The 21422-nt window shown below is 40.0% G+C and overlaps 1 protein-coding gene across 3 annotated transcripts in view; it reads right to left on the reverse strand.

The window, feature by feature from the left end:
- Positions 1-21422, reverse strand: part of VPS35L (VPS35 endosomal protein sorting factor like) — a 129402-nt gene that overhangs the window by 38912 nt on the left and 69068 nt on the right. For all 3 annotated transcript variants that reach the window (XM_030847144.2, XM_060285773.2, XM_060285774.2), the window contains exons 20-26: positions 15574-15636; positions 11207-11292; positions 9626-9706; positions 7607-7670; positions 5058-5156; positions 3455-3532; positions 2489-2603 (exon numbers count right to left, since the gene is read on the reverse strand). In XM_030847144.2, coding sequence (XP_030703004.1) covers positions 2489-2603; positions 3455-3532; positions 5058-5156; positions 7607-7670; positions 9626-9706; positions 11207-11292; positions 15574-15636 — 586 coding nt within the window. The remainder of the gene's footprint in view (positions 1-2488; positions 2604-3454; positions 3533-5057; positions 5157-7606; positions 7671-9625; positions 9707-11206; positions 11293-15573; positions 15637-21422) is intronic.

Here is a 21422-nt window from a genome sequence, read left to right on the forward strand (position 1 = left end):
TGAGTCAGCCCTGGCAAAGCCACAGCCTGATAAAGAAGATACAGCCAAGGCTGGATCAAGGGAGGCTAGAAAATGAATAGCGGGAGGGCTTCCCTGGTGGCGCAGTGGTTGAGAATCTGCCTGCTAGTGCAGGGGACACGGGTTCGAGCCCTGGTCTGGGAGGATCCCATATGGCGCGGAGCAACTGGGCCCGTGAGCCACAACTACTGAGCCTGCACGTCTGGAGCCTGTGCTCCGCAACAAGAGAGGCCGCGATAGTGAGAGGCCCGTACACCACAATGAAGAGTGGCCCCCGCTTGCCACAACTAGAGAAAACCCTCGCACAGAAACGAAGACCCAACACAGCAAAAGTAAATTAATTAATTAATAAACTCCTACCCCCAACATCTTCTAAAAAAAAAAGATGAATAGCGGGGAGGGGATGTTTTATAACCAGCTGAGAGGGGGGGTGTTTAAGGAGGCAAACAAACCAAAGTGGCCCACTTCCACAAGCTTCATTTAATTTATATTTAGCCTTCCCGTTCTCAGTAATTGAATGTATTATTTATTTTGGCCAGCAACTGCTGCATGTGGCTTTCAGAAAAACAACAACAGCCTTTTACGGTTTAGCACCACAGCGCTTAGAGACTTGAGCAAAATCATCAGATGAACTATTGAGCATGAAAAAAAATTATTAAGCATGAAGTGGACTCCACACTCCTGCCCACCCTGCTGCAGCTTAAAGTGCAGGGGAGGTAGAGGAGGAGTCCAGAGCTCTAACACAGGGGCCACTGACTTCCCACACCCGGGTACCAGTCTGCTCTGATGCTACTTATCTCTGGGTGTGGACCAAGGGCATCCCAGCAGGGAAACTGTCATTCCCAGCTCTTCTCCAACAGTTCTTGGGAGCAGCAAATCTTTATTTAGCTTAAGAATTTGTTTTTCTTTTTTGAAAACAAAAAATAGCATGAAGCAAGTTGGGAGAAGAAAGATCTAGGCTTGAGGGGCCTCCACGTGCCGCTCACAGCTCTGGTATCTGCAGCTCACAACCCATTCCTAATGTTACAGGTGACACCAGACTCAGCGATCCCCACGTGGGTCTACTACTCCTGACCTTTTTAAGAGGGAACCGGTTTATAAGATTTAAAAGTTCCTAACATTAATTTAATCTAATTAATTAAGCGAATCTAATCTTCATTTTGCACATCACTGGGGTTTTGGCAGTGGCTGTTAATTTTTGTTTTGTTTCCTACAAACCCATCATCCTTACCAAAGCAGGCACTAGGAGAAAGTTCCATGTTTACTGACAAATAATGAGGACATATCTGCTCTCGTGGGACTTGCAGTCCTCGTGGGGAAAGAGGGTGTCCAGACAGTAAGTAAACAAACACACACAGTAAGAAAGCATCAGAACAAGGTAAATGCAGCGAGGACAAGAGGAGGATGGCACAGGGCGTGACTGGGGAGGTGCGGCTACTTTAGCTAGAGGGGACAGGAAAGGACCCTGCAAGAGGTGAGGCTTGATTCTCATCTCTGGCCTAGTAATTTAAAAAAATGCAAATATCTGGGGGTGAGATCATTCTAGAAGAAGGGAACAGCAAGTGCAAAGGCTCTGAACTGGAAGACAGCTTAGTATGTTCAAAGAACAGTAAAAAGCCGGTGTGGCTAAAGCGTGGTGTAAGATGAGAACAGAAGGCCGGAAGGCACCAGACCACGTAGGGACTTCAGCCAAGGCGTCTGGTTTAATTCCAAATGCTCTGGGAGGCTACTAGAGCGCCCAGGAGTCTATAGCAAAACCAAGCAGAGTTTGAAAAGGTTCCTGGATAGCAATCATGTTTGAAGACTTTGGTGACACCGAGGCCTCAGCGGGAAGGACCCCAGCTTCCCACAGCGCTAACCCACCCACCATTGCACCCTTTGCTGGCGTCCTTCCCTTCCCAGTCTCCCCTCCCCGTCACCCTACGGACACTCACTGCGATTGCCTCCTAAATAAACCACTCGCACGATCCTGCTTCCAGGAGAGCTCTGTACCTCGTACAGAAACGGGTCTTGGGCAGAATTTTTATACCTAATAGCAAGCTGTAGAGAGTCTTCATTCTCTTCTGATTAGACTCTACTCCTGTATCTCTGGGGTTTTAAACAAATGAACATTGAAAACAACAAATAAACTTGAATCTGCTGTGAATAAGCAGTCCTAACTTCTAACACTCTCTACGGATGTCTGAGCCACCTGACCTGGCCTGCCTGATACAGATTCAGGAAGGTCCTTACAGGAAATTACCCGTGCTCTGTAATCTGTCTGACTCTACAAATGTGTGTCCGAGGTGCTTCCTACTAAAGAAACAGATTTAAAACTCATCACTTGTTGATCACGTCTTTCTTTCTCTCCTCCTTAAAGGATTCTCTCTACACACTCACACACACATCCACACACTGCTGAGTCCGCTTTCCTAAGGAGCCAGGAATTGTCTGAGAGCAGAGGAGGGGAGAGAGTGAGTGATGGGCTCACCTTGGGAGAGGCACTGGTTGGCCAAGGCCACCTGACCAGAATGCAGGTAGAGATTGAGGCGGGTGAAGATTCCCACCAGGGAGGGAATGGTAATGAAGCAGTAGGCAACGCAGGCCTAGAAGGAAGGGAGAAACAGCAGGTTACATGGCAATGCCATCACAATGGGTTAATACTCTTGTTTTCATCCACCATATATTTTCAAGTAAACACACTAAAATAATTAATCTCCCCATTAGGAACCCCCATTTCTCCCCCTTGCTTCTGCTGTATTTGCCTCTTTGGGAGGAGGGGGAGGGGCAACCAAGGAGAGTAATGGTGTATGAAAAATAAATCCTCATCCATCGTCGCAGGAAGTAAACAGATAACACCTAATATTGATAAGTTAAAGAAGCAGCTGTTAAAACCAATTAGTTAAAAAAACATAGGTAATTTGAAGAAGAAGTTGCTACAAAGAGCTTGAGGTGGTTGACGCTGAGGAGATTTGAGGTGGTTGACGCTGAGGAGAGAGGTACATGGTGAGAAAGGGCAGGGCCGGGGTGCTTATTTTTCACTGTAATCTTTTTAGTATGATTTTATTTTTAAAGCATGGATATGCATCGCTTTGATAATATTTTGAGCAGCATACTCAAGAAGCAAATTTCTTTCAAAGTTGGGAATTTATCAAGAGGGGAAAAAGGTACTAGGCCTTCCAGTTACAGGCACAAGCCAGAGATAGCTCAGCTGGCATACAAAACTGCAAATCCATTTCTCAACCCCCTCCCCATAACATGTATCAAATTCAGACTCCTTTGATCATTTCTTTTGAAAACATTAAGAAAAGTGGTCAGTCAGAGATATGCAAGGAAAAATCCAGAAAATCAATACTAAACAAGCCTTAATCTTTTTCTGGGAATAGCAATTCAGAAACTTGCAAAAGAAACAGCCCACTGGAGTTCAAAGTCTGTGAGTCTTATCTTTAGAACATACCCGGACAAATGCAGCCGTCTTTCTGGAATGATTTCCTTTCATTACTTTTCTTGTTTCCATTGCCAACCGGTTCACACTCTAGATTAATCAGTAAAACAGAAATGGGAATGAAATGATGGCTGATTCAGATTAACATCTTCCAGAGAGATTTGGACATTAACTGCATACAAGTCAATGAGAGCAAGCTAACCAGAACCAAGACTAGTTAGCACCAAACCCCGAAATGGCAAAGGGGTCATCAGGCCAGATTCGATCTCGGCTTCAGCAAACATCTCCAAGGGACGCTCGCTGAGTTAAGTCATGCCTATCAACCGGCGTAATAAATGACCATTTTCTGGCTTAATGAATAGCTAGGGTTCGCTTACTTCGTTTCCAGAAATCCCCCACACTAAGCTTAAGATCTTAGAGATCTTAACAGAAACCTCTAAAACCGGACGCAGACCATACAAAGTAGCTCTGCAACACTAAGGATAACCGTAAGAACAGTATAACCGCAGCCGCATCATCACTTATAGAGAAGCAGGTGCTGTTCTAGGAGCTGCACATTCCTAGCTCATTTCATCCTCATAAGTCTTATATTTAATCCTTATAAATCCTCATAGTTAGGTCTGAAGCTTAGTAATGCTACGAAATCTGATAACCAGCAGACAAATACATAAAAAGGCTGCTTTCCTTGAATTTACACGAAGCAATTCAAGGACCTTAGGGAATCTTTGCACAAATATAAAAAGTTTGGACCTATGGTTCCCGAACTGTGTACAATGACACCCCAGGGTGTTGCAGCAAAATCACAGGGGCACCACATTTTTTGGACAACCACAGCAAGGCTCAGTGGTTGAACACTATGCAAAGCACTAGTGTGACGGAGCTCACAGACCATGGTACATTCCCTGCAGTCATTTCATATCTTTGCAAAATTGGGTTTTTAGCAGATGCTCTGATAAAAAGCACTGTGCAAAAATTAATGTGGGGGAAAAAAATCTATCTGGAATGGGAGATAAAGTAGTGGTGTCCCATCTGATTCCAAGGTTTAAGAAGTTGTGCAGTATTCAACAGATGCATATACTTTATTAGTAAGTAATTATGATGATTTAAGAATGGAATGAAAATACATTATTTTTCTTTCAATTTATGTATACTGTTGGTTCAGAGGGCTGTCAAGTTGTTAGGGCACAAATTCTTCAGTTGTTTGAACCTAATTTCTTAATAAACAGAACTGTTATTTCTTCCTTTTGGCCTAAGGGCACCATGAAAAGTTACTGAAAGGCACCATGATCCAAGAAAGCTGGGACTCTGATTAGGCAACAAGGAATTCTAATGAGGTTAGTATTTCTATAACTAAATAATCAATGCAACTCACTTAACTCTTTGCTGTTGGCACGCAGGAATGAGAATATCCAAGTTTCAGAGAAAAAGAGGCCAATAAAACCACTCAAAGGCTTAAGCAAAGTTGCAGATTTTATTAACCTTTGAGAAAACACCTTTCATGCCTTGGGAACAGAAGCAATATGGGGCCAGAAGAATCCCAGATTAAAATTGGTGCGTGGCTCAGTGATCAACAAATATGTATTGAGAGAACACATGAATGAATGAAAATCCTTACATGAATCAATTGCACAAGAACAGGTTCCAGATTGCAAAACATCGACCTGGCCTCAACGTAAAAACTCAGCTGTTGTTCAAAATCGCGGCCAAAGGACACCTAGAGTCAAGGAGAAAGACACCAACGATGTTATCTCCATTGTGAGCACACAATTGGAAAGCTTTTGCCTGAGCTTGTGGGGGCAGGGGAGGCGCTGTGATGACAAGTCACCAGAAATCCCACAGCCATAAATGGTGGCTATCTCAGTCGTATGTAAGCAAACACACACATCCGTGCACTGGAATATACTCTAACTAGACTTCACATTACTTCACCCAGCAGAGAGCGGAAACGTTACTATTACCACCTCATCTTCATGACATTGGCATTGTTGTAGGACATAAAAAGACCAAAGGGTATAAAACAGAATCTTATAATGTAAAGAGGATTTCCCAGGCTAGAAGGAAACCACTGGAAAGGAAATGATGGAATTTTGTTTGTCAGCTGTGGCCTTTTCACAGAACACAGATTTGGTGATTGGGAGCCATTTGTCAGAGGGGTTCCCTCATAAGGGCCAAACCTTTCTGCTTCCTGAAGGGGATTCCAACCTCGGCAGCTCACTGGTGGCTGCTAGAGCCATAGATGGATGTTTTTCCACCATTAAAAATCCCCTCTACTCCTATTTCTTCACATTTATGAACAGCTGGTTGATAGGACAAACTTTACTGCTATAGCAATCATTTTTGTCTGGAGGAGGTTTAATGTCACAATTTCCATTATAGCTATCAGGTTTCACATCTTATTTCCTCATATTCTTTTCCATTATAACTTGGTGGCTTTCAGATAAACCCATAAAAGGATAAATACCACGTGATCAGCATATAACTCAAGGGAACAAGAGAGGCACCTGGTAACAGTCATAGGTATTCAATACATAAAAAGGCTAATCCTGAATTTTCATCAAAATCGGTATTTTACCCATAGTTAAATTGACCCCTGTTGTTGAATGAGTCACATTTTCAAGGTGATTTTCAAAGCGATCTAGTTACTTTCATCTCAGTCAGCTTTTGTCTCGACTCTTCTATTCCAACAGCAGATACTGGCAGCAGTGGGTATTTTAGATTTGTGCCCTGAGAATTAAGGCAAAGGTTGTTCTGGCGGGGATGGACTGGTGGGTTATTCCCAAAGAAGCCTGCAACAACGCCTCCTGCTCTGCTTGTCCCTTCGCAGTGTCCCTGTAGACTCTTCCCATCCAAAGGTGGAGTCTGCTTTCCCCCGCTTCCAGAGGGCTGGCCCTGGGACTTGCTTTGACCAACAGAATGAAGCAGGAAGCAGCACAGATCACTGTGTGATTTCTGAACCTCCAAAGGCCCTGCAGCTTCTGATTTCGCCCTCACCACACAAGAGCTCACTGAGATGAGTGAATGATGAGAGAATGATGGACAGAAAGAGGTCACGTGGCCGAGAAATAAGCCACCCCAGCCAACAGCCACCACCAAGACCCCAGACACGTGCTCAAGGCTGTCCTGGATCCTCCAGCCCCAGTTCTGCCACACCTCTGACATCATACAGAGTGGCCTGGTTATCCAGCCAACCCACAGAATTGTAAGAATTAATAAAACACTGTTATTTTAAGCCACTAAGTTTGCGCTGAGTTGTTATACAGCACTGGGTAACTAGGACAAATGGAGAGTGAACACTTGGCATTTCTGCCCCCCGACCTGACCCCCAAATTGTTTTCACCAGCATCTGATGAGCAGCATATCAGGTGCTTCAGGAAGCCCCTTCTCCAGGGAGTTCCCTGGTGGCCTGGGCCTTAGGATCCTGCGCTTTCACTGCCGTGGCCCAGGTTCCATCCCTGGTCAGGGAACTGAGATCCCACAAGCCGCACAGCACGGCCAAAAAAAATAATAAAAAAAAAGAAAAGAAAAAATTTAAACTGGCTTTATTAAAAAGAAAAAAAAAAGGCAGCCCCTTCTCCCACTCCTGGTCCACGTGATTTGGGTGCCCAGGTATGCCTGTCTCCCTAGCCTGGCCGATCAGCGTGTTCATTCTTTCTCACAGCAGCAACTTGCTCAGAGATGAGCTGGTGACCCAAATTAATCCAAGGAGACTCAGCCCCAGGACTTCTGCTGGAGCCCTTCCGGCTGGGCTGCAGAGCTGGAAGGAATGAAAACCCGGAGCTCTTACGGGGAGTGAGCCTGCCTAGGAAGGACGCCAAGAGAGAGGAGCCACGAGCCAAGGACACACACATGGCAGGTCCTAGCAACACCACAGAGACCCCAGGTCCAGCTGCTCCTCCTGAGAGGTCTCTTCCTGGACTTTATGTCCCATCAGCCAGCAAGTCTCCGCCCACCCTCCCCTTTTAATTTTTTCCTTAAGCCAGTTTGTCTTGGCTCTCCTTGCCCCCAGGGGAGTGCTGGCTAATATTAAGTTGTTTTCTAATTTCATCTTATCTCAATAAAAATGAAAAGCACCAGGGAACATAATGTTAACTGCTTTCACCAGAGGAAGGATAAACAATTACATCACATTTCCAAGTGCACTGAAACTTCTTCCCCAATACTTACCATTTTTATAAATCCATTAATCAAATATGCCAGCATTCTTTTCTCATCCTCAAGAGTGAGTGCACTAAAATCAATAATTGTACATAATTAACATTGAGGTGATAAATTAAAGTTTCCAAAGGAAAAAAAAGTATTAGAAGTAAGCAACTTAACAGGCAAGAACATTTTGCATTTTCTAGATTTAAAAAACTTCCATGTATGTGTTTCTTTTGATGAAAATATGTAATCTAAATTAACATAATTTAAATGTGTTTCTAATTTCTCTCAAAGATGCTGTTCTCAAGATATATTTACTAACAGCAAAAGAGAAGGTAACTCTCTTCTTTGGAATTTGGATAGCAAGGTCCAACTTCAAATTTTGTATTTCAGAGAAATTTCATTCAACGTTTTACTATAAAAAGTTTAAACATGTAGCAAAGTTGAAATTATACAGTGAACACCAATACACCCTACTACTATCATTTTACAATATTTGCTTTATCATACAACTCTCCATTACTCTCTCCATCCATCAATCTACCTTATGTTGGAGATACAGCTTAAAGTAAATCACAGATCTCAGGTGCTTCTGTTTAATAGCAAATTTAGTATGAATATAAATGAAAAAATGTCAAGTCCTTATAGTTTTGATAATACATGTAAAGGTTTATAAATAGTTCTCCAAATTTATTTAAAAAAATTTTAAGAGCCAAAGACCAAGGCTCCTGTTTATTGGTTTGTTCTAAGGGAAAACAAGTCTGTATTGGCAAAGACTGCATACTGTCCTCCAATATGCAGTGTCCCCTTCATTATTTGAGACTACATTTCCCAAACTCCTTTGTAGCTAGGAGTAGTCACATGACAGTTCTGGCCAATAGGATGTGAATGCGAGTGATGTACGAGCCTCCCAAGTTGTGTCCCTAAAAGGAGGGTGCTGTCCTCCAGTGCCTGCCAGCTGCAACATGGACACAGTTGAGGTAAGTCACCTCCACCAGGAAGCAAGGACAACACCCCGGAGGGATAGCAGAGCAGTAAGACAAGAAACCTGGCTCCTAGATGATGTTCTCAAGCAGAGCTACCCCACCCCCGCCTTTTGGCTTCACACTTCTCATAAGAGAAATACATCTTCTATTTCGCTTAGGCCAAAAACCAATGGCCTACTAATACAAGTACCTTTCTAAATGTTTTTTGTGCCTTTATTTCTATTTTTGTGCAACTAAAGTCTATCAGTTCCATTTATTATAAAAACTCTGGATATTTGATTTTGAAAACTACTTGTGAAGTTGAAAGCACAAAGTCATGAAATAAAGATTCTAAAATTCAGGGGGAAAAAAAAAAGAAATACAATTCATCTTTGTTGATGGTTAAGTTCCAAAACAATTTTCTCATTTCTTGTAACATTTTCCTGTGAATCAAGCCGCTATGTTTAAAAATTCTTTGGGGACCAAACTTTCTGCCACAAATAAGCAGGAACTGCCTCAAGCACAGTCAAATGGAAACATGTAATAAAAAAGAAAAAAAGATAAGACAAATAAAGCTAGAAAGCAAAGGAGATAATTTGGCTTTTGACCCAAAGGTAAGGCCCACGGGTAGGTCTGACCCTCAAGTATACTCAACAAACTAAAGTCCTTCATGTAAGGAATATACACAATTTTATTTGAATTTTAAATAATTGGCTAATATTGAGAAAAAAACTTAAAGGCTATGTTACTGGATGAGTGAACTCATTATAATACTATCTGCTGCTCTCAGAAATCTCCAGGAGACATGGAGTATGAGTTCACTTGGATGAAACCAGCCTTTTCCTCCCAATAGAAAGCCCTTTGTAAAAACATTTGCCATCTCGTTTTCTCAGGAAGGTTACCCTCAGCTCAGCCTCCCTTCTCCCCTGGACTGGAATGTCCTTGTTAACATGTATCTTAATAGACTCCATAAAATAATGTTATTCACAGTGGCAGCTTGAAGCAGTAATTCCCTAATGTACCATTATGTGGCATTAAGACCCAATCCAGGCTCGTTTCAGCCTTAAACATGGCTTACTTCACAGAGTCATGCATGGTCTTGCAAATGTGCAAGAGGGCGTTCAGAATGACGGGGTCCTTGGTGGGCTCTTGCTGATGCCTAGAAGACATTTAGAGATAACAGTAAAAGCCATGTCCACTGAGACCACAGAAAGCACAGATTCAGTTCTCATCTACGATACATATGTGAGAAGCAGTAAATTATCTGGTTGGCATTTAACGTGGCCCAGATCACCAGCAATGGGCAATGATCTAGTTTTCTCTTAATTCTCCTTTAAATAACAAGTTTGCTCTTCTAACATATCATAACTTCTCCTAACTACAAAATCATGGTAAAACTGATACATTTCCTAAGCCAGACAAAGGGCAAATCTGTTTTCTTACCGTGTTTCTTGAACTTCTAAAGCTGTCCAACAACCTGTCCATAACTGTGTTAAGTGCCAGGCAAAATTCTTAATTTGGTTTCTCAAATAACATAAAAGGACACGCTCTTATAACAAATCTTTTTTTTTTCTGGCTGTACCACGCGCCATATGGGATCTTAGTTCCCCAAGCAGGGATGGAAACTACACCCCCTACAGTGGAAGCATGGAGTCTCTCTCTCTCTCTTTTTAATATTTATTTATCTATCTATCTATCTATCTATCTATCTATTAGGCTGCATCGGGCCTTAGTTGTGGCACGCAGGATCTTCACTGCGGCATTCGGGATCTTTAGTTGCAGCATGCAGGATCTAGTTCCCTGACCAGGTATTGAACCTGGGTCCCCTAAATTGGAAGCGTGGAATCTTACCCACTGGACCATCAGGGAAGTCCCAATAAATCTTTATGTAAGTAAAGTAGGTATACTTGTTTCAAGCATATGGAATTAACCTTCTGGAAAGGTAATACAAGGAAAGCTTAAAACATACATTCCAGCAACTTCTAACTCAATTTTCCAAACTCTGGTTACTTCAGTTCCATCTTGAGATATTTTTTTAATCACATCTACATACTTAATATTTAAAGGGACTTGAACTTTTAACTTAACCTTGTCCTAAAGAATAATACATTTGAAGTCACTGATTAAACTAGTTATATATTATCTAACATACTTTAAAATAAATACACGTTTTAAAATAAAAATAAAAATCTCTCTTCCATGTACCACCTGAAAGTATTTCATGTACCATCAGCAGTTGGCAGTTTTGGGAAAACAGACTTAATCAATAAAATGAAAGGAACTAAGTTGAAAACTGATCACAAATCTACACATTAACGATAGAAACCTTTCTAGCTCTGGTATCTTGAGAAGAATGACTTTATCTTTTAAAATGACACTTCCTAAATAGTACATCAATAGATTGCTCCTTCCCAAATCACAGGAGTGAGATACGGGTGATGGTCAGGCTCTGTTAACATTTATTACTTTGTCTTCTTAAGCTAATTATAAACTTTTATCATGACTTCTCCTTTTAATGTGGTTTTTCTCTCAATGTTATTTTAGGTATAAATACATCACTACATCACAGGCCCTCAAAATGCATAAATTGATTTCTTAGCAACAGGCTTCACAAGGGCAGCTGGAATTGAAGTTTCTGATTACATCATGTTACACTTACTTGATAAAAACTTCCATGATGCATTTGCAAACCTCCACCCGCACACTCTCTTTTTGGAACATGTCCAGAAATGGCAGAAATTTTTCCTAAAAAAAATAATAAAAGCACTCTACCTGCAATTTACACAAGTTACTGGAAGGAATTTGTGGGTTACTTTTTCTTTGAAGGGCAAAACAGAGGAAGAGTTGTTCATCTTTCTGAGGCAGCTCTGATCAGGACTCACATGAAAGCAAGTACAGAACTCTGAGGATTTTAAAACTATTACTATTAAAACAAATTGAACATGCCCAAGGACCAGGGCTGGGACCAGTTAACATTTTGGCAAATCATCTGGACAACCTTTAGATGAGAATAAGCTCTTCTTGGTAGCAGAAGGCAAAGGAGGCTCCAATCTTTTAATGAAGGTATAGAGGAACAGAGAAAGAAGAGTCAGAGTTGTTCAGAGCAGCTTCTGCAACCTGACTCCTCATTCAGTGGCTGTGTGACCTTAAGCAAGTTACTCCACCTCTTCCAGCATCAGTTTCCTCATCTGTAAAGTGGGACTCATTACTACTCGTGCCTTCCCAGTGGTGTTCTGAAAATGATCTGAGGCAATCCATGTAAAGTCAATAGAAAAGATCAACAAAACTAAAAGCTGGTTCTTTGAAAAGATAAACAAAATTGATAAACCTTTAGCCAGACTCATCAAGAAAAAATGGGAGAGGGCCCAAATCAGTAAAAGCAGACATGAAAAAGAAGTTACAACTGATACCACAGAAATACAAAGAACCGTAAGAGACTACTACAAGCAACTATATGCCAACAAAACAGACAATCTAGAAGAAATGGAAAAATTCTTAGAAAGGTACAATCTCCTAAGAGTGAACCAATAAGAAATAGAAAATATAAAACAGACCAATCACAAGTACTAAAACTGATCTGTGATTAAGAAACTCCCAACAAACAAAAGTCCAGGACCAGATGGCTTCACAGGCAAATTCTATCAAACATTTAGAGAGGAGTTAATAAACTATTCCAAAAAATTAACTCATTCTCTGAGGCCACCATCTCCCTGATACCAAAATCAGACAAAGATACCATCAAAAAGAAAATTACAGGCCAATATCACTGATGAACATAGATGCAAAAATCCAACATAATACTGAATACTAGCAAACTGAATCCAACAATACATTAAAAAGATCATACACCATGAACAAATGGGGTCATTATCCCAAGGATGCAAGGATTTTTCAATATCCACAAGTCAATCAGTGTGATACACCACATTAATAAATTGAATAAAAACCACTATGATCATCTCAATAGATGCAGAAAAAGCTTTTGATAAAATTCAACATCCATTTATGATAAAAACTCTCCAGAAAGTGCATATAGAGGGGACCTACCTCAACATAATAAATGCCATATATGACAAACCCACAGCTCACATCATACTCAATGGCGAAAAGCTGAAAACATTTCCTCTAAGGTCAGGAACAAGACAAGGATGTCCACTCTCACCACTTTTACTCAACATAGTTTTGAAAGTCCTAGCCACAGCAATCAGAGAAGGAAAAGAAACAAAAGGAACCCAAATTGGAAAAGAAGAAGTAAAACTGTCACTGTTTGCAGATGACATGATACTATACATAGAAAACCCCAAAGTCACTACTGGAAAACTACTAGAGATTGCTCATCAATGAATTCGGTAAAGTTGCAGGATACAAAATTAATACATAGGGATCTGTTGCGTTTCTATACACTAACAATGAAAGGTCAGAAAGAGAAACTAAGGCAACAATCCCATTTACCATTGCATCAAAAAGAATAAAATGCCTAGGAATAAACTTACCTAAGCAGGCAAAAGACCTGTACTCCAAAAACTTTAAGATGCTGATGAAAGAAATAAAAAATGACACAAACAAATGGAAAGATATATACCATGTTCTTGGATTGGAAGAATCAATGTTGTCAAAACAACTATATTACCCAAGGAAACCTACAGATTCAATGCAATCCCTATGAAATTACCAACTGCATTTTTCACAGAACTAGAAAAAAAAATTTTAATTTGTATGGAAATGCAAAAGACCTGAATATCCAAAGCAATCTTGAGAAAGAAAAATGGAGCTGGAGGAATCAGGCTCCCTGACTTCAGACTATACTACAAAGCTACAGTAATCAAGTCAGTATGGTACTGGCACAAAAACCGAAATACAGATCAATGGAACAGGATAGAAATCCCAGAGATAAACCCACGCACATATGGTCAATTAATCTACAAAAAAGGAGGCAAGGATATACAATGGAAAAAAGACAGTCTCTTCAATAAGTGGTGCTGGGAAAACTGGACAGCTACATGCAAAAGAATGAAATTAGAACATTCTCTAACACCATACACAAAAATAAACTCAAAACAGATTAAAGACCTAAACGTAAGACCAGATACTATAACACTTCGAGAGGAAAACGTAGGTAAGACACTCTTTGACATAAATTGCAACAATATCTTTTTGGATCTGTCTCCTAGAGTAATGGAAATAAAAACAAAAATAAACAAATGGAACCTAATTAAACTTAAAAAGCTTTTGCATAGCAAAGGAAACAATAAACAAAACAAAATGACAACCTACAGAATGGGAGAAAATATTTGCAAATGATGTGACTAACAAGGAATTAATCTTCAAAATATACAAAACAGCTCATACAGCTCAGTATCAAAAAATCAACCCAATCAAAAAGTAAGCAGAAGATCTAAAACGACATTTCTCCAAAGAACATGTACAGATGGCCAAAAGGCACATGAAAAGATGCTCAACATTGTTAATTATTAGAGAATTGCAAATCAAAACTACAATGATGTATCACCTCATACCCAAAAGAATGGCCATAATCAAAAAGTCTACAAATAATAAACGCTGAAGAGGGTGTGAAGAAAATGGAACCCTCCTACAGTGCTGGTGGGAATGTAAATTGGTACAGACACTATGGAGAAGAGTATGGGGGTTCCTTAAAAAACTAAAAACAAAGCTACCATATGATCCATCAATTCCACTCCTGGGCATATATCCAGAGAAAAACATAATTCGAAAAGATACATGCACCCCAGTGGCAGCACTATCTACAACAGCCAAGATGTGGAAGCAACCTAAGTGTCCACTGACAGATGAATGGATAAATAAGATGTGGTGCGTATGTATATATGTGTACACACACACACACACACACACACACACACACAGGAATATTACTCAGCCATAAAAAAGAATGAAATAATGCCATTTGCAACAACGTGGATGGACCTAGAGATTATCATACTAAGTGAAGTAAGCCAGACAGAGAAAGACAAATATCATAGGATATTGCTTGTATGTAAAATCTAAAAAAAGGATACAAATGAACTTATTTACGAAACAGAAATAGACTCACAGACATAGAAACTTATGGTTACCAAAGGAGAGTAGGTGAGAGGGATAAATTAGGAGTTTGGGATTAAAATATACACACTACTATATATAAAATACATAACCAACAAGGACCTACTGTATAGCACAGGGAACTATACTCAGTATCTTGTAATAACCTATAATGGAAGAGAATGTAAAAAAAGGATATATATTTATATATACGTATAACTGAATCACCTTACTGTATACCCGAAACTAACACAACATTGTAAATCAACTATATTTCAATAAAAATTAAAGAAAAAAAAAAAGTTCTAGCACAGTGCTTGGGGCGTGGCAAAAGTTCAATAAATAACAGCCTTTATCATTAAATAAACAAAAGCTTACAGTCTGTGAGAGTACTGGAAATGGAAGCAGGAAGAGGGAAAAGGAAAGTTGAGGGCAGGGCAGAGAGTGTTACTACACAGAGAATCACCTAGATTGGTATGTGACCAGGGCACTGCAGCAAATGAGAAGGGTGTCACAGGCTATTTTAAATTTTTGAGGGAAATATAATAAATCTCAACTCTGTCAGACACTGAGACAACTATTAGCTTGATGTATATCATAGTTTCAACATTAGATTATTGTGTGATAAAAAGCAGGTACCATGCAAAAATCAATGAGGAAGAGGATGTCCAATTTGATTCCAAGGTTTGAGAAGTTGTGTGATACCCAGTAGGTGCACATATCCCATAGTAAGTAGTGAATGAAATAAAGACAATATTTTTCTATCAGTCTATGCGTATTATTTTCTCAAGTGCTGCTTAAGTTGTCATGACATATTTAAATTGTTTAAACCTTACTAGTGTTTTTTAATAAAAAACAGAACTGTTAAGTATTTCTCTTGGTCTAGGACACCATGAAAAAATTATTGAGACACTAAAGGAACCTGAGTCAGATACAAATTTCCAAAGATAGTTAAGGAAAGTTACTTACCACTGAAAAAAGAACTGAGAAATCATGGAAGTGTGCAATTACTTTCTTAATTATTGACTGAAGCTGTAAAGCAAAATGAAAAACACATCTTTAATAAAACTTCGATATTTTTAAAAAGGCAACCCTGCCCACAGTTTGCAATCACAGTTACAATAAGGGAAACCTAGATTACACAAGGAACAGGGAATTACTGGGTTACGTTAAAACTAGTCTCAATCTGAGTTTGTCCATCTTACTCTAGTCTTGGAGAAACACCTTGGCCTCAGTCTTCTCTTCTGTAAAATTGGAGAGCAAAACAGTATCTCACTCATTGTGAGCACTAAATGGGATGGTTTGCTTACAGTGTTTAGAGCAAGGCCTGCCCCTCAAAGCTCTGCATTCAAATCAGGTATGAATATTCAAGAGGTGGGCAAACGTTTTCTATACAGGGCCATAGAGTCACCACAACTACTCAACTCTGCTGTTGTAGCTGGAAAGCAGTCATTGACAATGTGCAAACAGAGGGGTGTGGCTGGGTTCCGATAAAACTTTATTCACAACAGGTTGTGGGCTACATGGGCCGTGGTTTACAGATCCCTATTCTAGCCCATGGTGGCCCTGTGTTTTTTGACTGCTTCAGTGGAGAGGCACTGGACTGAGTTTGTCAGTGGGGTCAAAGGCCATGCATTACCCGAGGATGGCGGCACAGACTGTGAGGTCTGTCCTAGGTGGCCATGTACTGATGTCCACCACCCCTCACCCTGACATGCACAGAGTCCTGTTCACAGTGCATTGGCACGGGAGAACCAAGGAGGCACTTTCTCTACATAAAATATAAACCGCGGCCAGGAGCGATGCCTACCCCAACGTCCTGCCTGCGACAGCCACACACAATGGGGTGTCACTCTAGGCCTTGCTTCAGACACTGCAAGGAAAACCAGCCCTATTTGGATCACCAGCAAAACAACTGCCATTGAGAAGCTACCCAGGACTAAAGTCATGTGTCTGACAGGGTCTTGGTGTTCTGGCTGGGTGTCCGGCCTGAGCCTCTGAGGTGGGAGAGCCGAGTTCGGGACATTAGACGACCAGAGACCTCCCGGCTCCACGTAATATCAAAAGGCGAAAGCTCTCCCAGAGATCTCCATCTCAACGCTAAGACCCAGCTCCACTCAACGACCAGTAAGCTCCAGTGCTGGACACCCTGCGCCAAACAACTAGCAAGACAGGAACACACCCCACCATTAGCAGACAGGCTGCCTAAAATCACAGTAAGTTCATAGACACCCCAAAACACACCACCAAACGTGGTCCTGCCCACCAGAAAGACAAGATCCAGCCTCATCCACCAGAACACAGGCACCAGTCCCCTCCACAAGGAGGCCTACACAAGCCACTGAACCAACCTTACCCACTGAGGGCAGACACCAAAAACAACAGGAACTATGAACCTGCAGCCTGTGAAAAGGAGACCCCAACAAAGTAAGCTAAGCAAAATGAGAAGACAGAGACACACAGCAGATGAAGGAGCAAGGTAAAAACCCACCAGACCAAACAATGAAGAGGAAATAGGCAGTCTACCTGAAAAAGAATACAGAGTAATGATAGTAAAGGTGACCCAAAATCTTGGAAATAGAATGGACAAATACAAGAAAGGTTTAACAAGGACCTAGAAGAACTAAAGAGCAAACAAACAATGATGAAAAACACAATAAATGAAATTAAAAATTCTCTAGAAGGAATCAATAGCAGAGTAACTGAGGCAGAAGAACGGATAACTAACCTGGAAGACAAAATAGTGGAAATAACTACCACAGAGCAGAGTAAAGAGAAAAGAATTTAAAGAATTGAGGACAGTCTCAGAGACCTCTGGGACAATATTAAACGCACAACATTCGAATTATAGGGGTCCCAGAAGAAGAAGAGAAAAAGAAAGGGATTGAGAAAATATTTGAAGAGATTATAGTTGAAAACTTCCCTAATATGGAAAAGGAAATAGTTAATCAAGTCCAGGAAGCACAGAGAGTCCCATACAGGATAAATCCAAGGAGAAACATGCCAAAACACATATAATCAAACTATCAAAAATTAAATACAAAGAAAACATTAAAAGCAGCAAGGGAAAAGCAACAAATAATATAAAAGGGAATCCCCATAAGGTTAACAGCTGATATTTCAGCAGAAACTCTGCAAGCCAGAGGGAGTGGCAGGACATATTTAAAGTGATGAAAGGGAAAAACCTACAACCAAGATTACTCTACCCAGCAAGGATCTCAAATCAGATTCGACGCAGAAATTAAAACCTTTACAAACAAGCAAAAGCTAAGAGCATTCAGCACCACCAAACCAGCTTTACAACAAATGCTAAAGGAACTTCTCTAGGCAGGAAACACAAGAGAAGGAAAAGACCTACAATAACAAACCCAAAACAATTAAGAAAATGGTAAAAGGAACATACACATTGATAATTACCTTAAATGTAAATAGATTAAATGCTCTGAGCAAAAGACATAGGCTGGCTGAACGCATACAAAAACAAGACCTGTATATATGCTGTCTACAAGAGACCCACTTCAGACCTAGGGACACATACAGACTGAAAGTGAGGGGATGGCAAAAGATATTCCATGCAAAGGGAAATCAAAAGAAAACTGGAGTAGCAATTCTCATATCAGACAAAATAGACTTTAAAATAAAGATGATTACAAGAGACAAAGAAGGACACTACATAATGATCAAGGGACCAATCCAAGAAGAAGATGTAACAATTGTAAATATTTATGCACCCAGCATAGGAGCACTTCAATACATAAGGCAAATGCTAACAGCCATAAAAGGGGAAATCGACAGTAACACAATAATAGTAGGGGACTTTAACACCTCACTTTCACCAATGGACAGATCATCCAAAATGAAAATAAATAAGAAAACACAAGCTTTAAATGACACATTAAACAAGATGGACTTGGGCTTCCCTGGTGGTGCAGTGGTTGAGAGTCCACCTGCCGATGCAGGGGACACGAGTTCATGCCCTGGTCCAGGAAGATCCCACATGCCACAGAGCAGCTGGGCCCGTGAGCCATGGCCGCTGCGCCTGTGCATCTGGAGCCTGTGCTCCGCAACGGGAGAGGCCACAACAGTGAGAGGCCCGTGTACCGCAAAACAAACAAACAAACAAACAAACAAAAAAACAAGATGGACTTAATTGATATTTATAGGACATTCCATCCAAAAACAACAGAATACACTTTCTTCTCAAGTGCTCATGGAACATTCTCCAGGATAGATCATATCTTGGATCACAAATCAAGCCTTGGTAAATTTAAGAAAATTTAAATTGTATCAAGTATCTTTTTCAACCACAATGCTATGAGCCTAGATATCAATTACAGGAAAAAAAAAAACGTAAAAAATACAAACACATGGAGGCTAAACAATACACTACTAAATAACCAAGAGATCACTGAAGAAATCAAAGAGGAAATCAAAAAATATCTAGAAACAAATGAAAATGAAAACACGATGACCCAAAACCTATGGGATGCAGCAAAAGCAGTTCTAAGAGGGAAGCTTATGGCAATACAAACCTACCTCAAGAAGCAAGAAACATCTCAAGTAAACAACCTAACCTTACACCTAAAGCAATTAGAGAAAGAAGAACAAAAAAGCCCCAAAGTTAGCAGAAGGAAAGAAATCATAAAGATCAGATCAGAAATAAATGAAAAAGAAATGAAGGAAACAATAGCAAAGATCAATAAAACTAAAAGCTGGTTCTTTGAGAAGATAAACAAAATTGATAAACCATTAGCCAGACTCATCAAGAAAAAAGGGAGAAGACTCAAATCAACAGAATTAGAAATGAAAAAGGAGAAGTAACAACTGACACCGCAGAAATACGAAGGATCATGAGAGATTACTGCAAGCAAATATATGCCAATAAAATGGACAATCTGGAAGAAATGAACAAATTCTTAGAAAAGCAAAACCTTCCAGGACTGGACCACGAAGAAACAGAAAATACAAACAGACCAATCACAAGCACTGAAATTGAAACTGTGATTAAAAATCTCCCAACAAACAAAAGCCCAGGACCAGATGGATTCACAGGCAAATTCTATCAAAGATTTAGAGAAGAGCTAACAGCTATCCTTCTCAAACTCTTCCAAAATATAGCAGAGGAGGGACACTCCCAAACTCATTCTACGAGGCCACCATCACCCTGATACCAAAACCAGACAAAGATGTCACAAAGGAAGAAAACTACGGACCAATATCACTGTTGAACACAGACGCAGAAATCCTCAACAGAATACCAGCAAACAGAATCCAACAGCACATTAAAAGGATCATACACCATGATCAAGTGGGGTTTATCCCAAGAATGCAAGGATTCTCCAATATATGCAAATTAATCAATGTGATACACCGTATTAACAAATTGAAGGATAAAAACCATATGATAATCTCAATAGATGCAGAAAAAGCTTTTGACAAAACTCAACACCCATTTATGATAAAAACTCTCCAGAAAGTAGGCATAGAGGGAACTTACCTCAACATAATAAAGGCCACATATGACAAACCCACAGCCAACAATGTTCTCGATGGTGAAAAACTGAAACCATTTCCACTAAGATCAGGAACAAGACAAGGTTCCCCACTCTTACCACTATTATTCAACATAGTTTTGGAAGTTGTAGCGACAGCAATCAGATAAGAAAAAGAAATAATAGGAATACAAATCGGAAAAGAAGAAGTAAAACTGTCACTGTTTACAGATGACATGATACTATACATAGAGAATCCTAAAGATGCCACCGGAATCTACTAGAGCTATTCAATGAATTTGGTAAAGTAGCAGGATACAAAATTAATGCAAAGAAATCTCTGGCATTCTTATACACTAATGATGAAAAATGTGAAAGAGAAATTAAGGAAACACTCCCATTTACCACTGCAACAAAAAGAATAAAATACCTAGGAATTGACCTAGCTAAGGAGGCTAAAGACCTGTATGCAGAAAACTATAAGACACTGATGAAAGAAATTAAAGATGATACAAACAGATGGAGAGATATACCATGTTCTTGGATTGGAAAAATCAACATTGTGAAAATGACTCTACTACCCAAAGCAATCTACAGATTCAATGCAATCCCTATCAAACAACAAATGGCATTTTTCACAGAACTTGAACAAAAAAATTTCACAATTTGTATGGAAACACAAAAGACCCGAATAGCCAAAGCAATCTTGAGAAAGAAAAATGGAGCTGGAGGAATCAGGCTCCCTGACTTCAGACTATACTACAAAGCTACAGTAATCAAGACAGTATGGTACTGGCACAAGAACAGAAATATAGATCAATGGAATAGGATAGAAAGCCCAGAGATAAACCCACACACATATGGTCACCTTACCTTTGATAAAGGAGGCAAGAATATACAAAGAAGAAAAGAGAGCCTTTTCAATAAGTGGGGCTGGGAAAACTGCACAGCTACATGTAAAAGAATGAAATTAGAACAATTCCTAACAGCATACACAAAAATGAATTCAAAATGGATTAAAGACCTAAATGTAAGGCAAGACACTATAAAACCTTTAGCAGAAAACATAAGCAGAACACTCTATGACATAAATCACAGCAAGATCCTTTTTGACCCACTTCTTAGAGAAATGGAAATAAAACCAAAAATAAACAAATGGGACCTAACGAAACTTAAAAGATTTGCATAGCAAAAGAAACCATAAACAAGGACAACCCTCAGAATGGGAGGAAATATTTGCAAACAAAGCAACTGACAAAGGATTAATCTCCAAAATATGCAAGCAGCTCATGTAGCTCAGTATCAAAAAAACAACCCAATCCAAAA

This window comes from Globicephala melas, chromosome 15, assembly GCF_963455315.2.
Source record: "Globicephala melas chromosome 15, mGloMel1.2, whole genome shotgun sequence".
NCBI lineage: Eukaryota > Metazoa > Chordata > Mammalia > Artiodactyla > Delphinidae > Globicephala > Globicephala melas.